Consider the following 19,373-nt stretch of genomic DNA (forward strand, 5'->3'; position numbering starts at 1 on the left):
CCTGAGTGTGCAGTGGGTGAAGAAGGCAGTCTGCAGTCGGCCTCTTGCCCCCAACCATCTGGGTCCTCATTTTACTGACCCCGGAAGGACGGAAGGCTGAGTTAACCTTGAGCCCCAATAAGGCTCTAATTTCCTGGCTGTGGGCAGAGTCTGTGTTCTAACCACCACAGCTTCCTTCCTTCCTTCCTTCTTTCCTTCCTTCCTTCCTGCCTTCCTTCCTTCCTTCCTTCCTGCCTGCCTTCCTTCCTCCATTCGCAAGCAACAGCACTCAAGACTTATATACCGCTTTCATGGTGCTTTACAGCCCACTCTAAGCGGTTTACAGAGTCAGCCTATTTGCCCCCAACAATCTGAGTCCTCATTTTACCGACCTCAGAAGGACGGAAGGCTGAGTTAACCTTGAGCCCCATCTGGATCGAATTTCCCGGCTGTGGGCAGAGACTGCCTGCAGTGCTGTGTTCTAACCACCACGGTTTCCTTCCTTCCTTCCTTCCTTCCTTCCTTCCTTCCTTCCTTCCTTCCTTCCTTCCTTCCTTCCTTCCTTCCTTCCTTCCTTCCTTCCTTCTCAATGTTTCCCTTCCTTTCTTCTCATCTTCCTTCCTTTTTTCTCATCTTCCTTCCTTCTCGTCTTCCTGCCTCCCTCCGCAAGCAAGAGCATGTAGACTTATATACCGCTTTCAGGGTGCTTTATAGCCCCCTCTGAGTGATCTACAGAGTCAGCCTATTTGCCCCCATCCATCCGGGTCCTCCTTTTACCGACCTCGGAAGGACGGAAGGCCGAGTCAACCTCGAGCCGGTCAGGATCGAACGTCCCGGCTGTGGGCAGTCAGCAGAAGGAGCCCGCCGTACTGCGCTCTGACCGCTGGGCCGCCAAGTCCGCGACCCGCTCCGCTCCCCCCACCCCCGGGGGAAAAGGTACCTTCAGGCTCTTGGGCTGCTGCCGAACCTCCATGACGTGCTTGCGCCTCAGTTCCCTCTCGCGGCGCTTGTTGTACTCCAGCTGGTTGGTGAGCTCGGTCTGGTGCTGCAGCCGGATGAGTTCGCAGCGCATCTTCTGGATGGTGCCCAGGTGCCGGAACTCCAGCTCCTGCATGGACTCGTGCTGGCGCAGCAACATGGCGTGCTCCAAGTCCTTCTGGGTCTGCCTCTTGTTCAGCTCCTGGGTCGGAGAAAGGGGCGCTTAGGGAGGGGCCGGGAGACAGGTGGGGAGGGGGGGGAGGAGAGAAGGCCGAGCCTAGGAATCTGACGGGCTGGCTCTGGGACAGTGGGGGGAGGGGATGGGGCAACACAGGCACCGCCCAAATGCCAGCGAACACCAGAAGGCGGGCTGATGTTTGTCCACCCGCCTCCCCTACAGGTAGGCCACAGAGAGAATGCTTGGCTCGCGATGATCAGCCGCCGCCTAAACTCTTAACGGTGGGGGTCTCTGGCGTTCTCTGGGCTGGGTGGTTTTCTGGCAGACATCTCGTGACCCAGCTAGGTGGCTTGTTAGGCATATGGTGATAGCCTACATAGTTGGGTTGAAAATATATAAACTATGATGTTGTGACTTTAAGATGTTAATTGGCCAATGGGTGTGTAAGTGTTCTCATGGCCACAAGAGGGAGCTAGGAACGTAGCTTCTTTCTCTCTCTGAATTCACTGCTCTCTCTACTATTACTGTTTTGCTGTACTGTTGGTTTACTACTGTGATAAACCTGAACAACTGTGTATTTGACCTCTGGACCGGTAAGAAGACTTTGTATTTGGAATACTCCTTGGACTGTTACTATTGTGTATGACCTGGACTGTTTCTTTTTGACCGTGCATTTTTGTTTTTACACCACCTCAAAAGTAAAGTACTTTTTGCTTTCACAACTCAGTGTACTCTTGTGGTTACTGTGTGACTCTTACTGCTCTCAGTACCCTTCCTTGTCTGTGCAACTCCTTGGTAGCACAAGGAGACCTCTGCACAACAATCCCTAACAGTGACATAATCAGTGTTAGAAGAGAGGGGTTTGAAGGGAGGAGGGGGAGGAGGACTGTGGGGTCCTGTGTGCTTCTCTGAGCTGGGTGCTTTCCTTGCAGACGTTTCATGCCCCAACTAGGGAACATCCTCAGTGCTAGAAGGGAGGAGGAGGAGGAAGAGGAGGAAAAGGAGGAGGAAGACTGTGGGGTCCTTGGTGCCCTCTGAGGTGGGCTGTTTTCTTGCAGACGTTTTATGACCCAACTAGGGAACATCAGCAGTGCTGAAAGGGAGTGTGGTTTGTGGAAAAGGAGCAAGGGTGGGAGGAGGAGGAGGAGGAGGAGGAGGAGGAGGAGGAGGAGGAGGAGGAGGAGGAGGAGGAGGAGGAGGAGGAGGAGGAAGACTGTGGGGTCCCTGGTGCCCTCTGAGCTGGGTGCTTTTCTTGCAGACGTTTCATGACCCAAACTAGGGAACACCATCGCCAACAGCAATGATCACGTTCCCTATTTGGGTCATGAAACATTTTGCAAGAAAACAACACAGAGCACCAAGGACCCAACAATTCAACCCTGAGCTACAAATATTTGCTTTACTGGCAACCTCTAACTTTAAGGACGCGGGGTCTCCAACCCTTGGTCCCTGGCTTGGTGCAGCTCTGCAGCCCGTTTGGAACCAGGCTGCGGAAGTGGCAGGCGAGCAGGTGTGGAGCTGTATTTGTGAAAGCGGCACGGGGGGGGAGGGGGGCACAAACCCATCCCCTTTCCTACCCAGCCCGCTGCTGCCACTGGTCTACTGGGCAAGGAAGGTTGAGGACCGCTGCTTTAGGAGAGATGGGTGATGGAGGGAGGGAGGGAGGGAGGGAGGGGGAAAGAAGGTAGGTAGGAAGGAAGGGGAAAGAAGGATGGAAAGAGGGAGGGATGGAGGGTGAAAGGGAAGGAAGGGAGGGGAAAGAAGGGAGGAAGGAAGAAAGGAAAGGAGGAGGAAGTAAAAGGGAAAGGAGGAAGGAAGGAAGGAAGGAAGGAAGGGGGGAGGGAGGGAGAGGGAGGGAAGGAAGGAAGCGGAGAGAAGGAAGGAAAGAGGGAGGGATGGAGGGAGTGAAAGGGAAAGATGGAAGAAAGGAAGGAAGGGGGAGGGAGGGAAGGGGAAAGAAGGAAGGAGGGAGTGAAAGGGAAGGAAGGAAAGGAAAGAAGGGAGGAAGGAAGGGGAGGGAGCGAGGGAGAGGGAGGGAAGGAAGGGGAAAGAAGGAAGGAAAGAGGGAGGGATGGAGGGAGTGAAAGGGAAAGAAGGAAGGAAGGAGGGAGGGAAGGGGGATAGAGGGAGTGAAAGTGAAAGAAGGAAAGATGGAAGAAAGGAAGGGGGAGTGAGGGAAGGGGAAAGAAGGAAGAAAGGAGGGAGTGAAAGGGAAGGAAGGGGAAAGAAGGAAGGAAGGAAGGAAGGAAGGAAGGAAGGAAGGAAGGAAGGAAGGAAAGGGGAAAGAAGGAAGGAAGGAGAGGGAGGGAGGGAGGGAGGGAAGGATGGAAGGAATTGAGGAGCTTGGTCCATCCTAGTTTCAAACAGCCACTAAGCAGATTTGGGGGAGGTTGGTCGTAACTTTGAATGGGTGCTAAGCAGTCAGTCGTTAAGTCAAGGACGTACCCTCTGTAAGAAAACCCAAGGCCTAACCAGGACAGTCGGGGGAGCTGAGAGCCACTCCGTATTGATCCGATTCCTCCCAGGACCTCGTCTCCTCCCCGGGGCTCCGTACGCACCTCCCGGACCAGATCCTGCTCCAAATTATGGCGCGCCAGCAACATCCTCCTCTTGAACCGCCGGCACTCCAGCTCCAGGTATTGCCTCTGTCGCCGTAACAGGTTGGCCTCTTCCTCTGCTTGGAAGTGCTGGATGTTCTCCTTCTGCTTGGACAGCCACTCCTGTTTCTCCTTCTTGGGGGTGCTCTGGTTCTCGTTCAGTTCCTGGAAGCCAGAAGGGGACCGTCATTGTCGCGGGGAAAAAACCGAAATGGCGACGGCCGGGTCCAGGGGCCGAAAGGAAGTGTCGGGGGTGAAACTTTGGCAGCTAGGTGCCTCCACGTTTCAACTTGCCTTTAGATTAAGGGTGGGTGGGTGGGGGGAGGCGTTCCTTTCGAGAGGGCTAGATGGAGAAACGAAACTTCTGCGATTCAGCTGAAGACCTGAAGAGAGCCTGAAACCTTTTCAAGGACACCAAAACAGGTGTGGGTTTGAAGCAGACGGTTCTCGTGACAAGTGAACTTGTTTATATGGACTCCGTAAGACGTTGGGGGGTGGTGGGGGGTGGGATTGGCTGGGAAAATTATTGTTTAAGTCTATGAACTGGGGGTTAAGGCTCAGAGTGTGACTTTCGTTTCGACATACCCATGTGGTGTATTCAATAAATAGGACGGTTTTCGGAGACGGAATGAACCCGGAGTTTGATTTGGATTCTCGAGCTGAATGTTGACGGAAAGAATCTCTCGTTTACACTTTGCAAGGAACTATTAAATACAGGCAATCCTCGACTAACAACAGCTTCATTTAGGGACCGTTCAAAGTTGCGACGGCACTGAAAAAAGGGACTAAGGACCGTTCCTCACAGTTTCTAACCGCTACAACATCCCCATGGTCAGGGGATCAAGATTCAGATGCTTGGCAGTTGGTTCACATTTATGACCGTTGCTGTGTCCCAAGGTCATGCAAGCCACTATTGCGACCTTCTGATGGGCAACGCCAATGGGGGAACCAGTGAATCAACTTAACAACTGGGTTGCTAACTTATCAACTGCGGTGATTCGCTTAACAGCGGTGGCAAGAAAGGTCGTGAAATGGGGCAAAACCCACCTAACAAGTATCTCAAGGGTTGTAAAATGGGGCAAAGCCCACTTAACGAGTACCTCAAAGGTTGTAAAATGGGGCAAAACCCACTTAACGAGTACCTCAAAGGTCGTAAAATGGGGCAGAGCCCACTTAACGAGTACCTCAAAGGTCGTAAAATGGGGCAAAACCCACTTAACGAGTACCTCAAAGGTCGTAAAATGGGGCAGAGCCCACTTAACGAGTACCTCAAAGGTCGTAAAATGGGGCAGAGCCCACTTAACGAGTACCTCAAAGGTCGTAAAATGGGGCAGAGCCCACTTAACGAGTATCTTAAAGGTCGTAAAATGGAGCAAAGCCCACTTAACGAGTACCTCAAAGGTCGTAAAATGGGGCAAAGCCCACTTAACGAGTACCTCAAAGGTCGTAAAATGGGGCAGAGCCCACTTAACGAGTACCTCAAAGGTCGTAAAATGGGGCAGAGCCCACTTAACGAGTATCTTAAAGGTCGTAAAATGGGGCAAAGCCCACTTAACGAGTATCTTAAAGGTCGTAAAATGGGGCAGAGCCCACTTAACGAGTACCTCAAAGGTCGTAAAATGGGGCAGAGCCCACTTAACGAGTACCTCAAAGGTCATAAAATGGGGCAGAGCCCACTTAACGAGTACCTCAAAGGTCGTAAAATGGGGCAGAGCCCACTTAACGAGTACCTCAAAGGTCGTAAAATGGGGCAAAGCCCACTTAACGAGTACCTCAAAGGTCGTAAAATGGGGCAGAGCCCACTTAACGAGTATCTTAAAGGTCGTAAAATGGGGCAAAGGCCACTTAACGAGTACCTCAAAGGTTGTAAAATGGGGCAAAACCCACTTAACGAGTACCTCAAAGGTCGTAAAATGAGGCAAAGCCCACTTAACGAGTACCTCAAAGGTCGTAAAATGGGGCAGAGCCCACTTAACGAGTACCTCAAAGGTCGTAAAATGGGGCAGAGCCCACTTAACGAGTACCTCAAAGGTCGTAAAATGGGGCAGAGCCCACTTAACGAGTACCTCAAAGGTCGTAAAATGGGGCAGAGCCCACTTAACGAGTACCTCAAAGGTCGTAAAATGGGGCAGAGCCCACTTAACGAGTATCTCAAAGGTCGTAAAATGGGGCAGAGCCCACTTAACGAGTACCTCAAAGGTCGTAAAATGGGGCAGAGCCCACTTAACGAGTACCTCAAAGGTCGTAAAATGGGGCAAAGGCCACTTAACGAGTACCTCAAAGGTCATAAAATGGGGCAAAGCCCACTTAATGAGTACCTCAAAGGTCGTAAAATGGGGCAAAGCCCACTTAACGAGTACCTCAAAGGTCGTAAAATGGGGCAGAGCCCACTTAACGAGTATCTTAAAGGTCGTAAAATGGGGCAAAGGCCACTTAACGAGTACCTCAAAGGTTGTAAAATGGGGCAAAACCCACTTAACGAGTACCTCAAAGGTCGTAAAATGAGGCAAAGCCCACTTAACGAGTACCTCAAAGGTCGTAAAATGGGGCAGAGCCCACTTAACGAGTACCTCAAAGGTCGTAAAATGGGGCAGAGCCCACTTAACGAGTACCTCAAAGGTCGTAAAATGGGGCAGAGCCCACTTAACGAGTACCTCAAAGGTCGTAAAATGGGGCAGAGCCCACTTAACGAGTATCTTAAAGGTCGTAAAATGGGGCAAAGGCCACTTAACGAGTACCTCAAAGGTCGTAAAATGGGGCAAAGGAGTACCTCAAAGGTCGTAAAATGGGGCAAAACCCACTTAACGAGTATCTTAAAGGTCGTAAAATGAGGCAAAGCCCACTTAACGAGTACCTCAAAGGTCGTAAAATGGGGCAAAACCCACTTAACGAGTATCTGACTTAACAATAGAAAGTTTAAGCTCTGTGGTGGTCGTAAGTTGAGGACTACCTGTACATCACCAGCTCAGCAAAACAGCCGTTCTTGCCTGGGCTAAATGGGAAGGACCAGTTTTCCCAGGCTGGCGTTCACATCCAGAAGCTGGGGCCTCCGCAGGAAAAGGTCATTTAATGATCTTTCTCTGCTAAGCCAGGCCTGCCCTGTTTCTACCACTTCTTGGCTAGATCCGGCCCAACACTGCAGAAGCCGGTAGGCTTTAGTCCATCCAAAGGAAAAAATAAATGGAATATTAAAGGTTGGGTTTTTTAAAAAAAACAAAACAAAACAAGAGCTGTGCAGGAGCGAGGTAGCCTTGAAATGTCAATGAATGAATGAATGTGACCGAATAGGGGGGAATGCATCCCAGAGGAACAAGGGGGAACTCAGCCCGGTTATCGTGTGTGAGAGAAAGAGGGCGAAGACGGCGTCTCCTTAATAGTTCCCAGAGTGTATCGCAGAGGCCGATAATAGAGTCCGGCAAGAGTCTGTCTAGAGGTGGGAAGCAATAAAGCACTCAGATAGGAAGGATCGCCCTGTGTCATTCCTGGTTTAGGGTCTGACACCTGGGAGCAAGGAAGTCTGGGAGCTGAAGTCCACACAGGGTGGCTGAGGGACTCTGGGAGTTGAAGTCCACACACGATGCGATGGGATGAAGAGAAGAGCTGGATTCCTAGGTGTGAGGGAGGGGGGAATGCATCCCAAAAAAACAAGGGGGAACTCAGCCCAGATATCGTGTGTGAGAGAAAGAGGGCGAAGACGGCGTCTCCTTAATAGTTCCCAGAGTGTATCAAAGAGACAGATAATACAGTCCGGCAAGAGTCTGTCTAGAGGTGTGAAGCAATAAAGCACTCAGATAGGAAGGATCTGACACCCGGGAGCGAGGAATTCTGGGAGCTGAAGTCCACACAGGGTGGCTGAGGGACTCTGGGAGTTGAAGTCCACACACGATGCGATGGGATGAAGAGAAGAGCTGGATTCCTAGATGGGAGGGAGGAGGGATGTATCCCAGTGGAACAAGAGGCAACTCAGACCGAATATCGTGTGTGGGAGAAAGAGGGTGAAGACGGCATCTCCTTAATAGTTCCCAGAGTATATCGAAGAGACAGATAATACAAAAGTCTGTCTAGAGGTGTGAAGCAATAAAGCGCTCAGCTTGGAAGGATCACCATGTGTCTTTCCTGGTTTGGGATCTGACACATGGCAGCAAGGAATTCTGGGAGTTGAAGTCCACACACGAGGCGACTGAGGGATTCTGGGAATCGAAGTCCACACATGACGTGATGGAATGTAAGGTAAGGTAAGGTAAAGGTTCCCCCGCACATGCGTGCTAGTCGTTTCCGACTCTAGGGGCCGGTGCTCATCTCCATTTCAAAGCCGAAGAGCCAGCGCTTGTCCGAGGACGTCTCCGTGGTCATGTGGCCGGCATGACTAGACGCCAAAGGCGCACGGAACGCTGTTACCTTCCCACCGTAGTGGTCCCTATTTTTCTACTTGCATTTTTACATGCTTTCGAACTGCTAGGTTGGCAGAAGCTGGGACGAGTAACAGGCTCTCACTCTGTTACGCGGCACTCGGGATTCGACCCGCCAAACTGCCAACCTTCCGATCGACAAGCTCAGCGTCCTAACCCACTGAGCCACCGCGTCCCTATTGATGGAATGTAAGGAGGAACTGAATTCCCAGGTGAGAGGGAAGGGGTGCAATCTCAGAGGAACAAGAGGCAACTCAGCCCGGATAATGTGTGAGAGAAAGAGGGCGAAGACGGCGTCTCCCTAATCGTTCCCAGAGTGTCTTATAAAGGCAGATAGTAGACTTCACTCTGGCAAGATTCTGTCTAGATGCGCGAAGCAATAAAGAGCTCAGCTTGGAAGGATCACGTGCTTTGGGGGCCTGACAATGAACAAATCAATCAATCCTCCCCTCCCCCTCCCCCACCCCCAAAATTACCTCTTTGAGCTGCTCTTTGCGGAGTTTGTATTCTCTCTTCTGGGATTCCAAAAAGCTGTTGAGTTCTTTCTTCTGCTGCGTCTGGATGTGTTGCTGAAACTTCTTCTCTTCGTTAGCCATCACTTTTGCCTGCCCCGCAACGAGAGAGGAGAGAGAGAGGCTGGATCTTGCTGCACCAACAGACTCACTTACGCAGACCCCACCCTGACCCCCAGCTGCCATCCTTGCACCCAGTTCTCACAGGATCCTAGAGCCGGAAGAGGCCTTGGAGGTCATCTAGTCGAACCCCCTGCTCAGGCAGGAAACCCTGTACCCTTCCAGACAAAAGGGCTGTCCAGTGTCTTCTTAAAAACTTCCAGTGTTGGAACATTCACCACTTCTGGAGGCAGGTCGTTCCACTGGTTAATTGTGCTCACTGTCAGGAAATTCCTCCTTAGTGCCAGGTTGCTTCTCTCCTTGATTAGTTTCTATCCTTTGCTTCCGGTCCTGCCTTCAGGTGCTTTGGAGAAGAGCTTGACCCCCTCTTCTTTGGGGCAGCCCCTCAAAGGCAGCACAAGAAGCAACGGCTGGAAACTAATGATAGAGCAAAGCAACCTAGCAGCTCCGTTGGCGCATGGGGCATGTGCTGACGCCGTGTGCATGTACGAATGGCCACGCACCCCCCCCCCACGGTGGCTAACAGCCTCGTTCACACCTGTGTGAACGGCCGTGCAAGTTGCCTGGTGCTAGTGGCCCGTTCCTGCAGGCGCAAATGGGACGTGCGCACCCCCCCGGGGCTAGTGGCTCCGTTCGTGTCAGTACGCATGCACCAACAGGGCTGCGGGCGCAAGCGCGAGTGGGGGGAATACGCATCCATGTGTGCGCGCACTGGCCAGTCATTTCCGTGACCCGCTGGCCAAGAATCTGCAGCCCGGTCCCGGTCCCCTACTTGTAGGTTGAGGACCCCTGACCTAGTTGGGTAATGAAACGTCTGCAGGAAAACAACCATGCTCAGAGAACACCAGAAACCCTTCATTTCAATCCTGAGCTGCAAATATTCTCCTTTGTTGACACTTAGTTCCCTCTGGGTCAGTGATGGGGAACCTTTTAGAGACCGAGTGCCCAAACCACAATCCAAAACCCACTTATTTATTGCAAAGTGCCAGGGCTGCATATGCATTATGGTGCCCTCGAGGGCATGGGGGTGTGGCCCACTAGGTGGGCATGGCTGCAGTTGTCACAGCAGGCTAGGTGGACGTGGCTGGGGTAGGCATGGCCACTTCAATGTTGCTCATGGGGGGGAGAACGCCTGTGGGGGCCGGACAGGATTGGGGGAGATCCAGGGGGTTTCTGGCGGGTGGGGCGGTGGGGAGGAGACCCAGCATAGATGGGGGGGAGGCACGCAATCCTAGCTGGGACTGGGGTGCCATGGCACCGATGGGGATCTGGCTTTCCCTGCTTGGGGTGGCCTTTGGCTTGTTGGGCATGGGCATGTTCTACCACCTCTACTTGGTCTTGCTAGCTGGCCACTTCATCTCCTTTGTGCTGGGTGGGGCTGCCGCTCTGCGTGGCAGCGGCAGCCTAATGGACCTGCGCAAGCTGCTGGCAGCAGCGGCACGCGTGCCCACAGAGAGGGCTCCGAGTGCCGCCTCTGGCACGCGTGCCAAAGGTTCGCCACCACTGCTCTGGGTTTAGCCTCTGGAGCCCCTAACCCTCTGTGGCTCTTCTCTGCATTCTTTCTAAGACCCTGGCGTCTTTTTTTTTTTTGCATCGGGGTGACCAGAACGGTCACGCCGGCTTCACGCCGACCGACGCCTCAAAGAGAAGCAGCCCTCACCTCTTTCTCCATGGCTGCCTGGTGCTTCTTGACGAGCTTCTCCATCTCGGCCGCAAAGTTGTTGCGCTGTGTTTCGAGGTCCTTGTCCAGCCGCAGGCGGTGGTCGTCCATCTCGGTTTTCAGCTTGTTCTCCAGGGCCATCAGCTGCTTCTGGTGCTGCCGCCTCATGCGCTTGTAGCCGGACATCTGTTCCCGCAGCTCGGAATCCTGCTCGTGCTCCTGCATCTGCCTGGTCACCTGCGGAGGGACGAGAAGCCCCAGGGGCCGTTTTTAGGATGGGAAAGACACCCACCCACCCACCCCATCCCCCAAACCCTCGGCACAAAACCCAGGCCAGCGGTGGAAGCGGATCCCGAGGGCATTGGGCCGGGCCAAAGCAAGGAAAGATACAGGCAGTCCTCAACTCACGAGCACAGCTGAGCTCAAAGTGACAGTTACAGGGAACGGCGCCTCGTTTTGTGACCTTTTTTTGCCCTGAGTGTTAAGCGATTCAGCTGACTCAGGAATTCTGGGAGTTGAAGTCCATGAGTCATAAAAGAACCGAGGTTGCCTAACCCTGGTCTAGTCAGTGCGTTGAGGCTCCAGGCTAGACAGAGGCAGCCCCATCTTAGGCATGGCAGACAGCTAGATGACCTTGGCCAAATCCTCTATCTCAGCCCAAACTGCCTCACCAGGGTGTTGATGTTGGGAAAAGAAGGGGGGAGGAAGGGGAAAGGTGTGTAGAATACGTTGGTCCCCTGGAGTTATTTCTATAAATCAGGGGTGTCCAACCTTAGTCACTTTAAGACTGGTGGACTTCAACTCCCAGAATTCCCCAGCCAGCCATGCCAGGGGTTGAAATTCTGGGACATGAAGTCCACATGTCTTAAAGTGGCCAAGGTTGGACAACCCCTGGTATAAATAATAAAGACAGGAGATAGGTGGGTGGGTGGGTGGAGATAGATAGATAGATAGATAGATAGATAGATAGATAGATAGATAGATAGATAGATAGATAGATATAAATAGAAATAGAGAAAGAGAAAGAGAAAAAGAGATAGATAGAAATAGAGAAAGGTAGATATAGATAGATAATAGAAATAGAGATATATAGAGAGATAAATAGAAATAGAGAAAAAGATATAGATAATAGAAATAGAGAAATAGATAGATAGATAGATGGATGGATAATAGAAAGAGATAGAGAGATGATAGGTAGGTAGGTAGGTAGATAGATAGATAGGTAGGTAGATAGATAGATAGATAGATAGATAGATAGATAGATAGGCAGATAGATAGATAGATAGATATTTTAAATTTTAAATTGTGATTTTGACTTTTTGGGGCTATACCTAATTTAATTTTATTTTAATTTTATATTGGATTGTTTTTAAATTCTGCCCTGTAAACCGCCCTGAGTCCTTCAGGAATAGGGCGGTATATAAACCGAATTAATAAATAATAAATAAATATTGGAGAAAGAGAGAGAGAGAAACATGATAGATTTTAGATAGACAGACAGATATAAATGATAATTTTAGATAGATATACACAGATAAACAGATAGATGAGAATAGATGATAAGATTTCAGATTTCAGATAGACAGACAGACAGAGTTACTGCTGGAGAGACCCGACTGAACCTGGCTCTCTCTTCTGTAGGGCGACTATTTTTCCACTAGCTTTTCGAAAGACAGGTGGACAGCAAGGGGGGGGGTAGGGGTTGTGTGAAGGGGCAGGCCAGGGCACGGTCACTGTGGTCAAGGAAAGAGGCCGAGCCCGCTCACCAGCGATGCCGTGCGTATGGTAGCGAAGTGCTCTCGGTTGCGGTAGTGGGATCGGTGGCGCGTCCCCTGGGGGGGAGACTGGGGCTCGGATCCTCGCAGCCGAACGTCTGAATCCTCCCTGAAGTTTTCTTCCTCCTGGGGACCGGAGAAAAGAGCGGAGAAGATGAAGGCCCTTCGGACGACACGCCGGACGTCGTCAAATGGAAGCAAGAGAGATCTGCGGCCGATATCCGCCTCTCTGCTGCCGTTCTCAAAAGCCCATCTTTTTTGCTCAGCAGCCCCCGACGTTTTCGGCGCCAGGGACCGTTTCTGCGGAAGACAATTTTTCCACGAACCGGTGGGACGGGGGGGGGAGGAGTACGCCACCTAGATCCCTTCGCACGCGCACTTCCGCTTCCCTGTCGCTCACCTTCGTCTCGGCGCCTCGGTTGCTAACAGGCCGCGGACCGGGAAAAGGTCTGTGGCCTGGGGTTGGGGACCACCCCCCCCTCCTCAGCGCTGACATGAGAGCTCCTTGGTGCTCTCTGAGTTGGGGGGCTTTTTTGCGGATGCTGCATCGCCCAAAGTATGTAACATCATCAGTGCTAGGAGGAGGGAGGAGGGGGAGGAAGAGGAGGAGGACTGTGGGGTCCTGGGTGCTCTCTGAGCTTGGCTGTTTTTTTTTGCAGACATTTCATGACCCATCTAGGTAGCGTCATCAGTGCCAGCAACGATGCCACTGATGATGTTACCTAGTTGGGTCATGAAATGTCTGCAAGAAAGCAACTAAGCTCAGAGAACACCAGGGACCCCTCAGCCTTCCTCCTCCTCCTCCTCCTCCTCCTCAAACCCCCTTCCTTCTAGCACTGATGATGTTATTTTTTTATTTTTTTTATTTTATTTCCATTTATATCCCGCCCTTCTCCAAAGACTCAGGGCGGCTTACAAGCTTAGCAGTAGCCTTCATTCATTACCTAGTTTGGGTCATGAAACGTCTGCAAGAAAACCACCCAGCTCAGAGAGCACCAAAGACCCCACATTTCTCCTCCTCCTCCACTGTCCACAACCCCACCTCCCTTCTAGCACTGATGATGTTCCCTAGTTGGGCCATGAAACGTCTGCAAGAAAACCCCCCAGCTCAGGGAGAGCCGAGGACCCCCCTCATGAGGTCATCCCGCTCCCTTGCAATTTTTTCCTGAAGGCCCGAGGCTCCCGCCGAGTACCCCGGCCCAATTACCGGCTTCAGGTGGATGACGGAGCTGTTGGACATCACCGTGTGGTCTCCTTCCATGATGTCCAGCTCGCTCTTGTCGTCAGAGGCATCCGGAAGACTGTTAACACTGCTGCTTTGGCTACTGGCGCTGATGGACATGCTGGGAATGGACTGGTTGCTCCCCACGCTGTTCACGGTTCCTGTCCGGCCCATGGTGGGGTCTTGCTCCTGGAGAAAGAGTTAGAGGGAGAGAGAGGGAGGGAGGGAGAGAGAGAGGGAGGGGGAGAGAAAGAGAGTTAGAGGGAGAGAGGGAGGGGGGAGAGATAGGGAGAGACAGAGGGAGAGAGAGAGGGAGGATTGGAGGAGAAAGGGAGAGAGGGGGAGAGAGACAGAGGGAGGGAGAGAGGGAGAGAGTGGGAGAGAGAGGGAGGTAGACAGAGGGAGGGAGGGAGAGGGAGAGGGAGGGAGAGAGAGAAAGGGAAGAGAGAGAAAGGGAGAGTGGGAGAGAGAGAGGGAGAGAAAGGATGAGAGAGTGAGGGAGACGGAGAGAGAGAGAGAGAGAAGGGTTGAGAGCAGAGGCACCACATGAAAAGGGCAGTGTCATAATACACCTAGTCCTTGACTGCTCCTCCTCCTCCTCCTCCTCCCCACAAACTAGGTAACAGAAACATCTGCAACAAAACCACCCAGCTCAGAGAGCCCCCAGTCCACCCACCCCATCTACCTCTTCCTCCTCCTGGGCTTCCACTGCTGGTCCGTTGTGGGCCTCCTGGAAGAGCAGTTTCTTCATTTTGCGATACTGAAGGTTGTCCAGCTCTCTCACGGCGTCCTTGGTTCTCTGGATTAGGTCTATTAACACAGTTTCCGGGCGGTCTCGGAGAACAAAGACGTGCTGGGGTGGAAGGCAAAAAAAAAAATCATCAGGTCCGTGGAGGTTCTCCGTCCTCCAGCTCAGGGCTGTCCCAAAGGTGCTTTTTTTTCAGGAGGCAACTGGACTTTCTTGTTTTCCTTTCAAGACCTTTCGCTTCTCATCCCAGAAGCTTCTTCAGCTCTGATTGGATGGTGGGGAATGGGAGGATTGATACTCCTTGCAGAGAGCTGGTCATTTGCCTCCTTTTAGAGAGTCGTTGAGGCCACTTGGAGGTTTGCCTGTGTCCTCAGGGTCACCTCAGAAGCACAGATGGGTGTGGAGCCTTCTTGGAACTGCTGCAAGGAACTTCCACACCCATTTGCACCACTCAGATGAGCCCGAGGACACAGACAAACCTCCAAATGGCCTCAACGGCTCTCTAAAAGAGTGCAAATAACCAGCTGTCTGCAAGGAGGATAAATCCTTTCATTCCGTACCATCCAATCGGAGCCGAAGATGCTTCTTGGATGAGAAGGGAAACGTCTTCAAGGGAGGATTTATACTCCTTGCAGACAGCTGGTCATTTGCATCCTTCTAGAGAGTCGTTGAGGCCGCTTGGAGGTTCACCTGTGTTGTAAAAGGCAACAGACCAGCTGTCTGCAAGGAGTCAGAACAGAAGACGCTTCTTGGGTGAGAAGTGAAACGTGTTCAAAGGAAAACCATACAGGTCCAGCGGCCTCCTGGAGAGGCACCTTTGGGACAACCACAACCTGGGTGGCTGAGAACATCCACGGACATTTAGCCGTGTGCTTTGGGATGAACACACCCTTCGAAGGGTGTGGGAAGGATGAGCGGATTTCCAGGAAACTTTGCAGACTACAAAAACCATTTGCACAGATTTCCAGAAAACATGGCAGACTACCGTTTTGCGCTTCGGATTGATGCAAACACGGACCCATCCCCAACAGCCTGGCCTGTCTCCAACGGCGAAGGAACCCAGGGCAGAAACATCCTGCAGCCAAGGAGGCTCCACACCCATTTGCACCACTCAGGTGAAGGCCGAGGACACAGGTCAGCCTGCAGGTGGCTTCAACCACCCTCTAAAAGAGGCTGAGGAATTCTGGGAGTTGAAGTCCACAAGCTGTAAAAGGGCCAGGTTTGAAGACCCCTGCTCTAAAAGGAGGAAAAGGGCGGGCTATCTGCAAGGAGGACAAATCTTTCTGTTCCCCAGCATCCGGTCAGAGCGGAAGAAGCTTCTGGGGTGAGAAGCGAAACGTCTTTTGAGGGAAAACAAGGAAGTCCGGGTGCCTCCTGACAAAAGCTCCCTTGGGAAAGCCGCCAGGGTTAGTAGCCATCTCCCCAAGATGACCACAGGGAAATAAGTCCCAGGGAGATCCTAAATCTGGAACCCTGAAAAAGTGTGGGATGCCCTAGTCCGAGGGGGTTTTATGACTGGTGGACTTCAACTCCCAGAATTCCTGAGCCGGCATGGTCAATACAAAGAATACTGGGAATTGAAGTCCATGCGTAAAGAATGCAGGGGTAGGCAACCTTGGCTCTTTTATGACTCATGGACTTCAGCTCCCAGAATTCCTGAGCCAACCTGGCTCAGCTTGGAAACCTCTCCATTTCTCCTCAGCATGGCTGGCTCAGGAATTCTGGGAATTGAAGTCCATCAGTCATAAAAGGGCCAAGGTTGCCTACCCATGGTCTATGCACTACCCCGGGGGTAGGCAACCTTGGCTCTTTTATGACTGGTGAACTTCCAGAATTCCTGAGCCAGCATGAGGGAACTGTGGTTCCCTTTATGACTGGTGGACTTCAACTCCCAGAATTCCTGAGCCAGCATGGGGGAACTATGGCCCCCTTCATGACTCGTGGACTTCAACTCCCAGAATCCTGAGCATGGCTGGCTCAGGCATTAGGGGAGTTGAAGTCCACGAGTTATAAAAGAGCCAAGGTTACCTACCCCTGGCCTGGTCTTTCTCAGAGGAGGGTGGGGGGGGGGAGCGGGGGGAAGAAAGCACGAAGGGGTTTTCTCCAGGAAGAGAAATTCAGGCATCTGTTTAGTGAGCTCTGCCCCATTTGGCAACCTTTTCTGCCACTGTCCTGAAGCGAATCCCTGCGGTTATTAAGTGAGTCAGATGGCTGTTAAGTGAATCTGGGCTTCCCACCCACCCCCTTGACTTTGCTGGTCAGAAGGCCGCAAAAGGGGTTGGTCCCTTGACTGCCACCGTCGTAACTACGAGTCGGTTGCTGAGCGCCCGGATTTTGATCCCCTGACCGTGAGGACGCCGCGACGAGTCATCCGCGTGAAAACCGGTCGTCCAATGGGGCAGAAGTCACTGGACAGCTGTCTTTTTCAGCCACGGAGATTTTGGGGGCTCGACTGCGGTTGTAAAGTCGAGGACCGCCTGTATCCTCTTCCCCTGCTCCAGCCCAGCCCAGCATCGCCGGATGGAATAGGCCTCGCATCACCCCGGCAGCCCTGAAGAATCGGTTAGGGAGGGGAATTCTGGGAAACCGGGGGGGGGGAGCACCAAGGGTGCATCCAAGGTCAGGAGACCCACACAAAAGAGGAAGAGAACGAGGGGGGAGAAGCCTAAAGCCAGAAAACACACACACACACACACACACACACCGGACCCACCTTCAGGAGCTCCTGGGACGTCGGTCTGTCTTGGGGGATTTTCTGCAGGCAAGAATCTACAAAGTTTCGGAAATAATCAGACCTGCAAAGGGGAGGGGAAAGATTGACTGAAGTCAGGCTTTGACACACACACACACACACACACACACACACACACACACACACGACTTCATTTCTCTCCAGAGATTTTCTCCTGCTTTGTCACTGAGGGTGCAGAGACAACAGGGCAGGAGGGGTGGGGGCTTTCTGCCCCATTGGGAAGAGGGAGAGAAGGAAGGAGGGGGGTCGAAAGGCAGGAGGGCCATGACAGGCAGACAGACAGCAGAGAGAGAGAGAGAGAGGGAGGAGAGAGAGAGAGAGAGAGAGAGAGAGAGAGAGAGAGAGAGAGAGAGAGAGAGAGAGAGAGAGAGAGAGAGAAAGATGACAAATGATATAGAGATATGAATGACAGATGATGTTATTGATCTTTATCCCACCTTTATTATTTTTACAAATAACTCAAGGCGGCGAAGATATACAATATAGACTTTCCTCTTTTCCCCACAACAATAACCCTGTGAGGTAGGTTGGGCTGCTGAGAGAGAGTCCCCCAGCTGGCTTTCATGGCTAAAGCTAAACTAGAACCCACCATCTATTGACAGACTGATACACTGATAGATGACAGAGAGTGACAGGTCATAGATAGATAGATAGATAGATAGATAGATAGATAGATAGATAGATAGATAGATAGATAGATAGATAGATAGATAGATTGATTGATAGATAGATAATGGGTAGAGAGAAATTAGAGATAGATAGATAGATAGATAGATAGATAGATAGATAGATAGATAGATAGATAGATAGATAGATAATGGGTAGAGAGAAATTAGAGATAGATAGATAGATAGATAGATAGATAGATAGATAGATAGATAGATAATGGGTAGAGAGAAATTAGAGATAGATAGATAGATAGATAGATAGATAGATAGATAGATAGATAGATAGATAGATAGATAGATAGACAGACAGACAGACAGACAGACAGACAGGATAAATAGACATGATAGACAATAGATAGCTAGATAGCTATCAATAGACAGATGGGATAGATATTAGTTTAGTTTAGTTTAGTTTTATTCGATTTTTATACCGCCCTTCTCCCGAAGGACTCAGGGCGGTGTGCAGGGCAATAAATATAAAAGCGAAACACAAAAGTTAAAAGACAATTAAATATTATGCCCGAATATAAACAATAATTAAAAGCCATATTAAAACCCCAACCCTAACCCATCAAACCAGGTCAGATTGATCGAATAAATAAGTTTTTAGATCGCGCCGGAAGGACAGATTAAGTGATGGACAGACAAATAGATACATAGACAGAGATAGGATAGATAGACATGATAGATTAGAGTGATCATAAACGTTAGATGATAGATAGGACAGATAGACGATAAGCTAGCTAGATGGCTGGCTGGCTGGCTGGCTGGATGAATGGCTGGCTGGAGTATATACAGAAATAGATGATAGATTGATCAACAGATATGAATAATGATAGATAGGTGATGTATATGGACAGAGAGATGATACATGATATAGACAGAGGTAGGACATATGTCAGGTCTCTCTCTCTCTCTCTCTCTCTCTCTCTGTGTGTGTGTGTGTGTGAGAGAGAGAGAGAGGGTAGGTACGTAGGTAGGTAGGAAGATGACAGACAGATAAGCCAGCCAATCTGAGGGGGCAGCTCCCACAATGTGCCCAGGGCTCAATCCAAGCTCAGCTCAGTCCCCAACCTCTCCCACTCCCCCCCACCCCCGCCCCCCCGGTGAGACCCTCTCCCAACTCGAGACCCTCTCCCGACTCACCACTCGCTGGACTGGAGGAGGGGGGATTCATTCTGCGCTATGTGATATAAGGCACTCATGGCGTTCATGTTAAACAACGGAGGCTTCCGTTCCGCTGTGCCAAAGAGAAAAAAAGGGGGGCTTTAGACCCTGCTGCGGATGCTTCCTCTCTCGCCCCCATTGGCCCCCCCTCCTATCCCCGAGACCCAGGGGAGGGGAGGGGAGGGAGGGAATGAGAAAGACCCACAAACACAAGCATCTCCCCTGCCAAGTCTCCCGCTTTGACCTTTGCCCCCGGCCCAGAAAACTGCCCCCTCTTAAAAGAGGCTCTTCTGCTCAACAGCTCTGTGGGCCGTGGTGATTTAGAGTGGTGGTCCCCAACTTTCTGGGTTCCAGGGACTGGTAGTGGTGGGGGTGAGGTTGGTATTGTGTGTGTGTGTGTGTGAGACCTAATCCCGCGCGGGCGGAACTGAAGCTTGGCGCCCTCGCCCGTCGCTCGCACAGCCCGGTTTACAACCGGCCATGGATCGGTAGCGGTCCACATCCTGGAGGTTGAGGATCTCTGATTTAGAGAACGAAGGCGAGATCTTATCTTTTTTAGTATTAATTTTAGGGGTCTGGCTTTTTAATAGCTGATGTTTTCATCCTAT

The 19,373-nt window shown here is 51.4% G+C and overlaps 1 protein-coding gene across 2 annotated transcripts in view; it reads right to left on the minus strand.

Moving 5' to 3' along the window:
- TAOK1 (TAO kinase 1) overlaps positions 1-19,373 on the minus strand; it is a 99,127-nt gene that overhangs the window by 6,441 nt on the left and 73,313 nt on the right. For both annotated transcript variants that reach the window (XM_081337862.1, XM_081337863.1), the window contains exons 9-17: positions 18,745-18,838; positions 16,892-16,973; positions 14,116-14,283; positions 13,416-13,619; positions 12,200-12,334; positions 10,434-10,670; positions 8,618-8,746; positions 3,694-3,897; positions 920-1,159 (exon numbers count right to left, since the gene is read on the minus strand). In XM_081337862.1, coding sequence (XP_081193988.1) covers positions 920-1,159; positions 3,694-3,897; positions 8,618-8,746; positions 10,434-10,670; positions 12,200-12,334; positions 13,416-13,619; positions 14,116-14,283; positions 16,892-16,973; positions 18,745-18,838 — 1,493 coding nt within the window. The remainder of the gene's footprint in view (positions 1-919; positions 1,160-3,693; positions 3,898-8,617; positions 8,747-10,433; positions 10,671-12,199; positions 12,335-13,415; positions 13,620-14,115; positions 14,284-16,891; positions 16,974-18,744; positions 18,839-19,373) is intronic.

This window comes from Vipera berus (assembly GCF_964194415.1).
Source record: "Vipera berus genome assembly, chromosome: 1".
NCBI lineage: Eukaryota > Metazoa > Chordata > Lepidosauria > Squamata > Viperidae > Vipera > Vipera berus.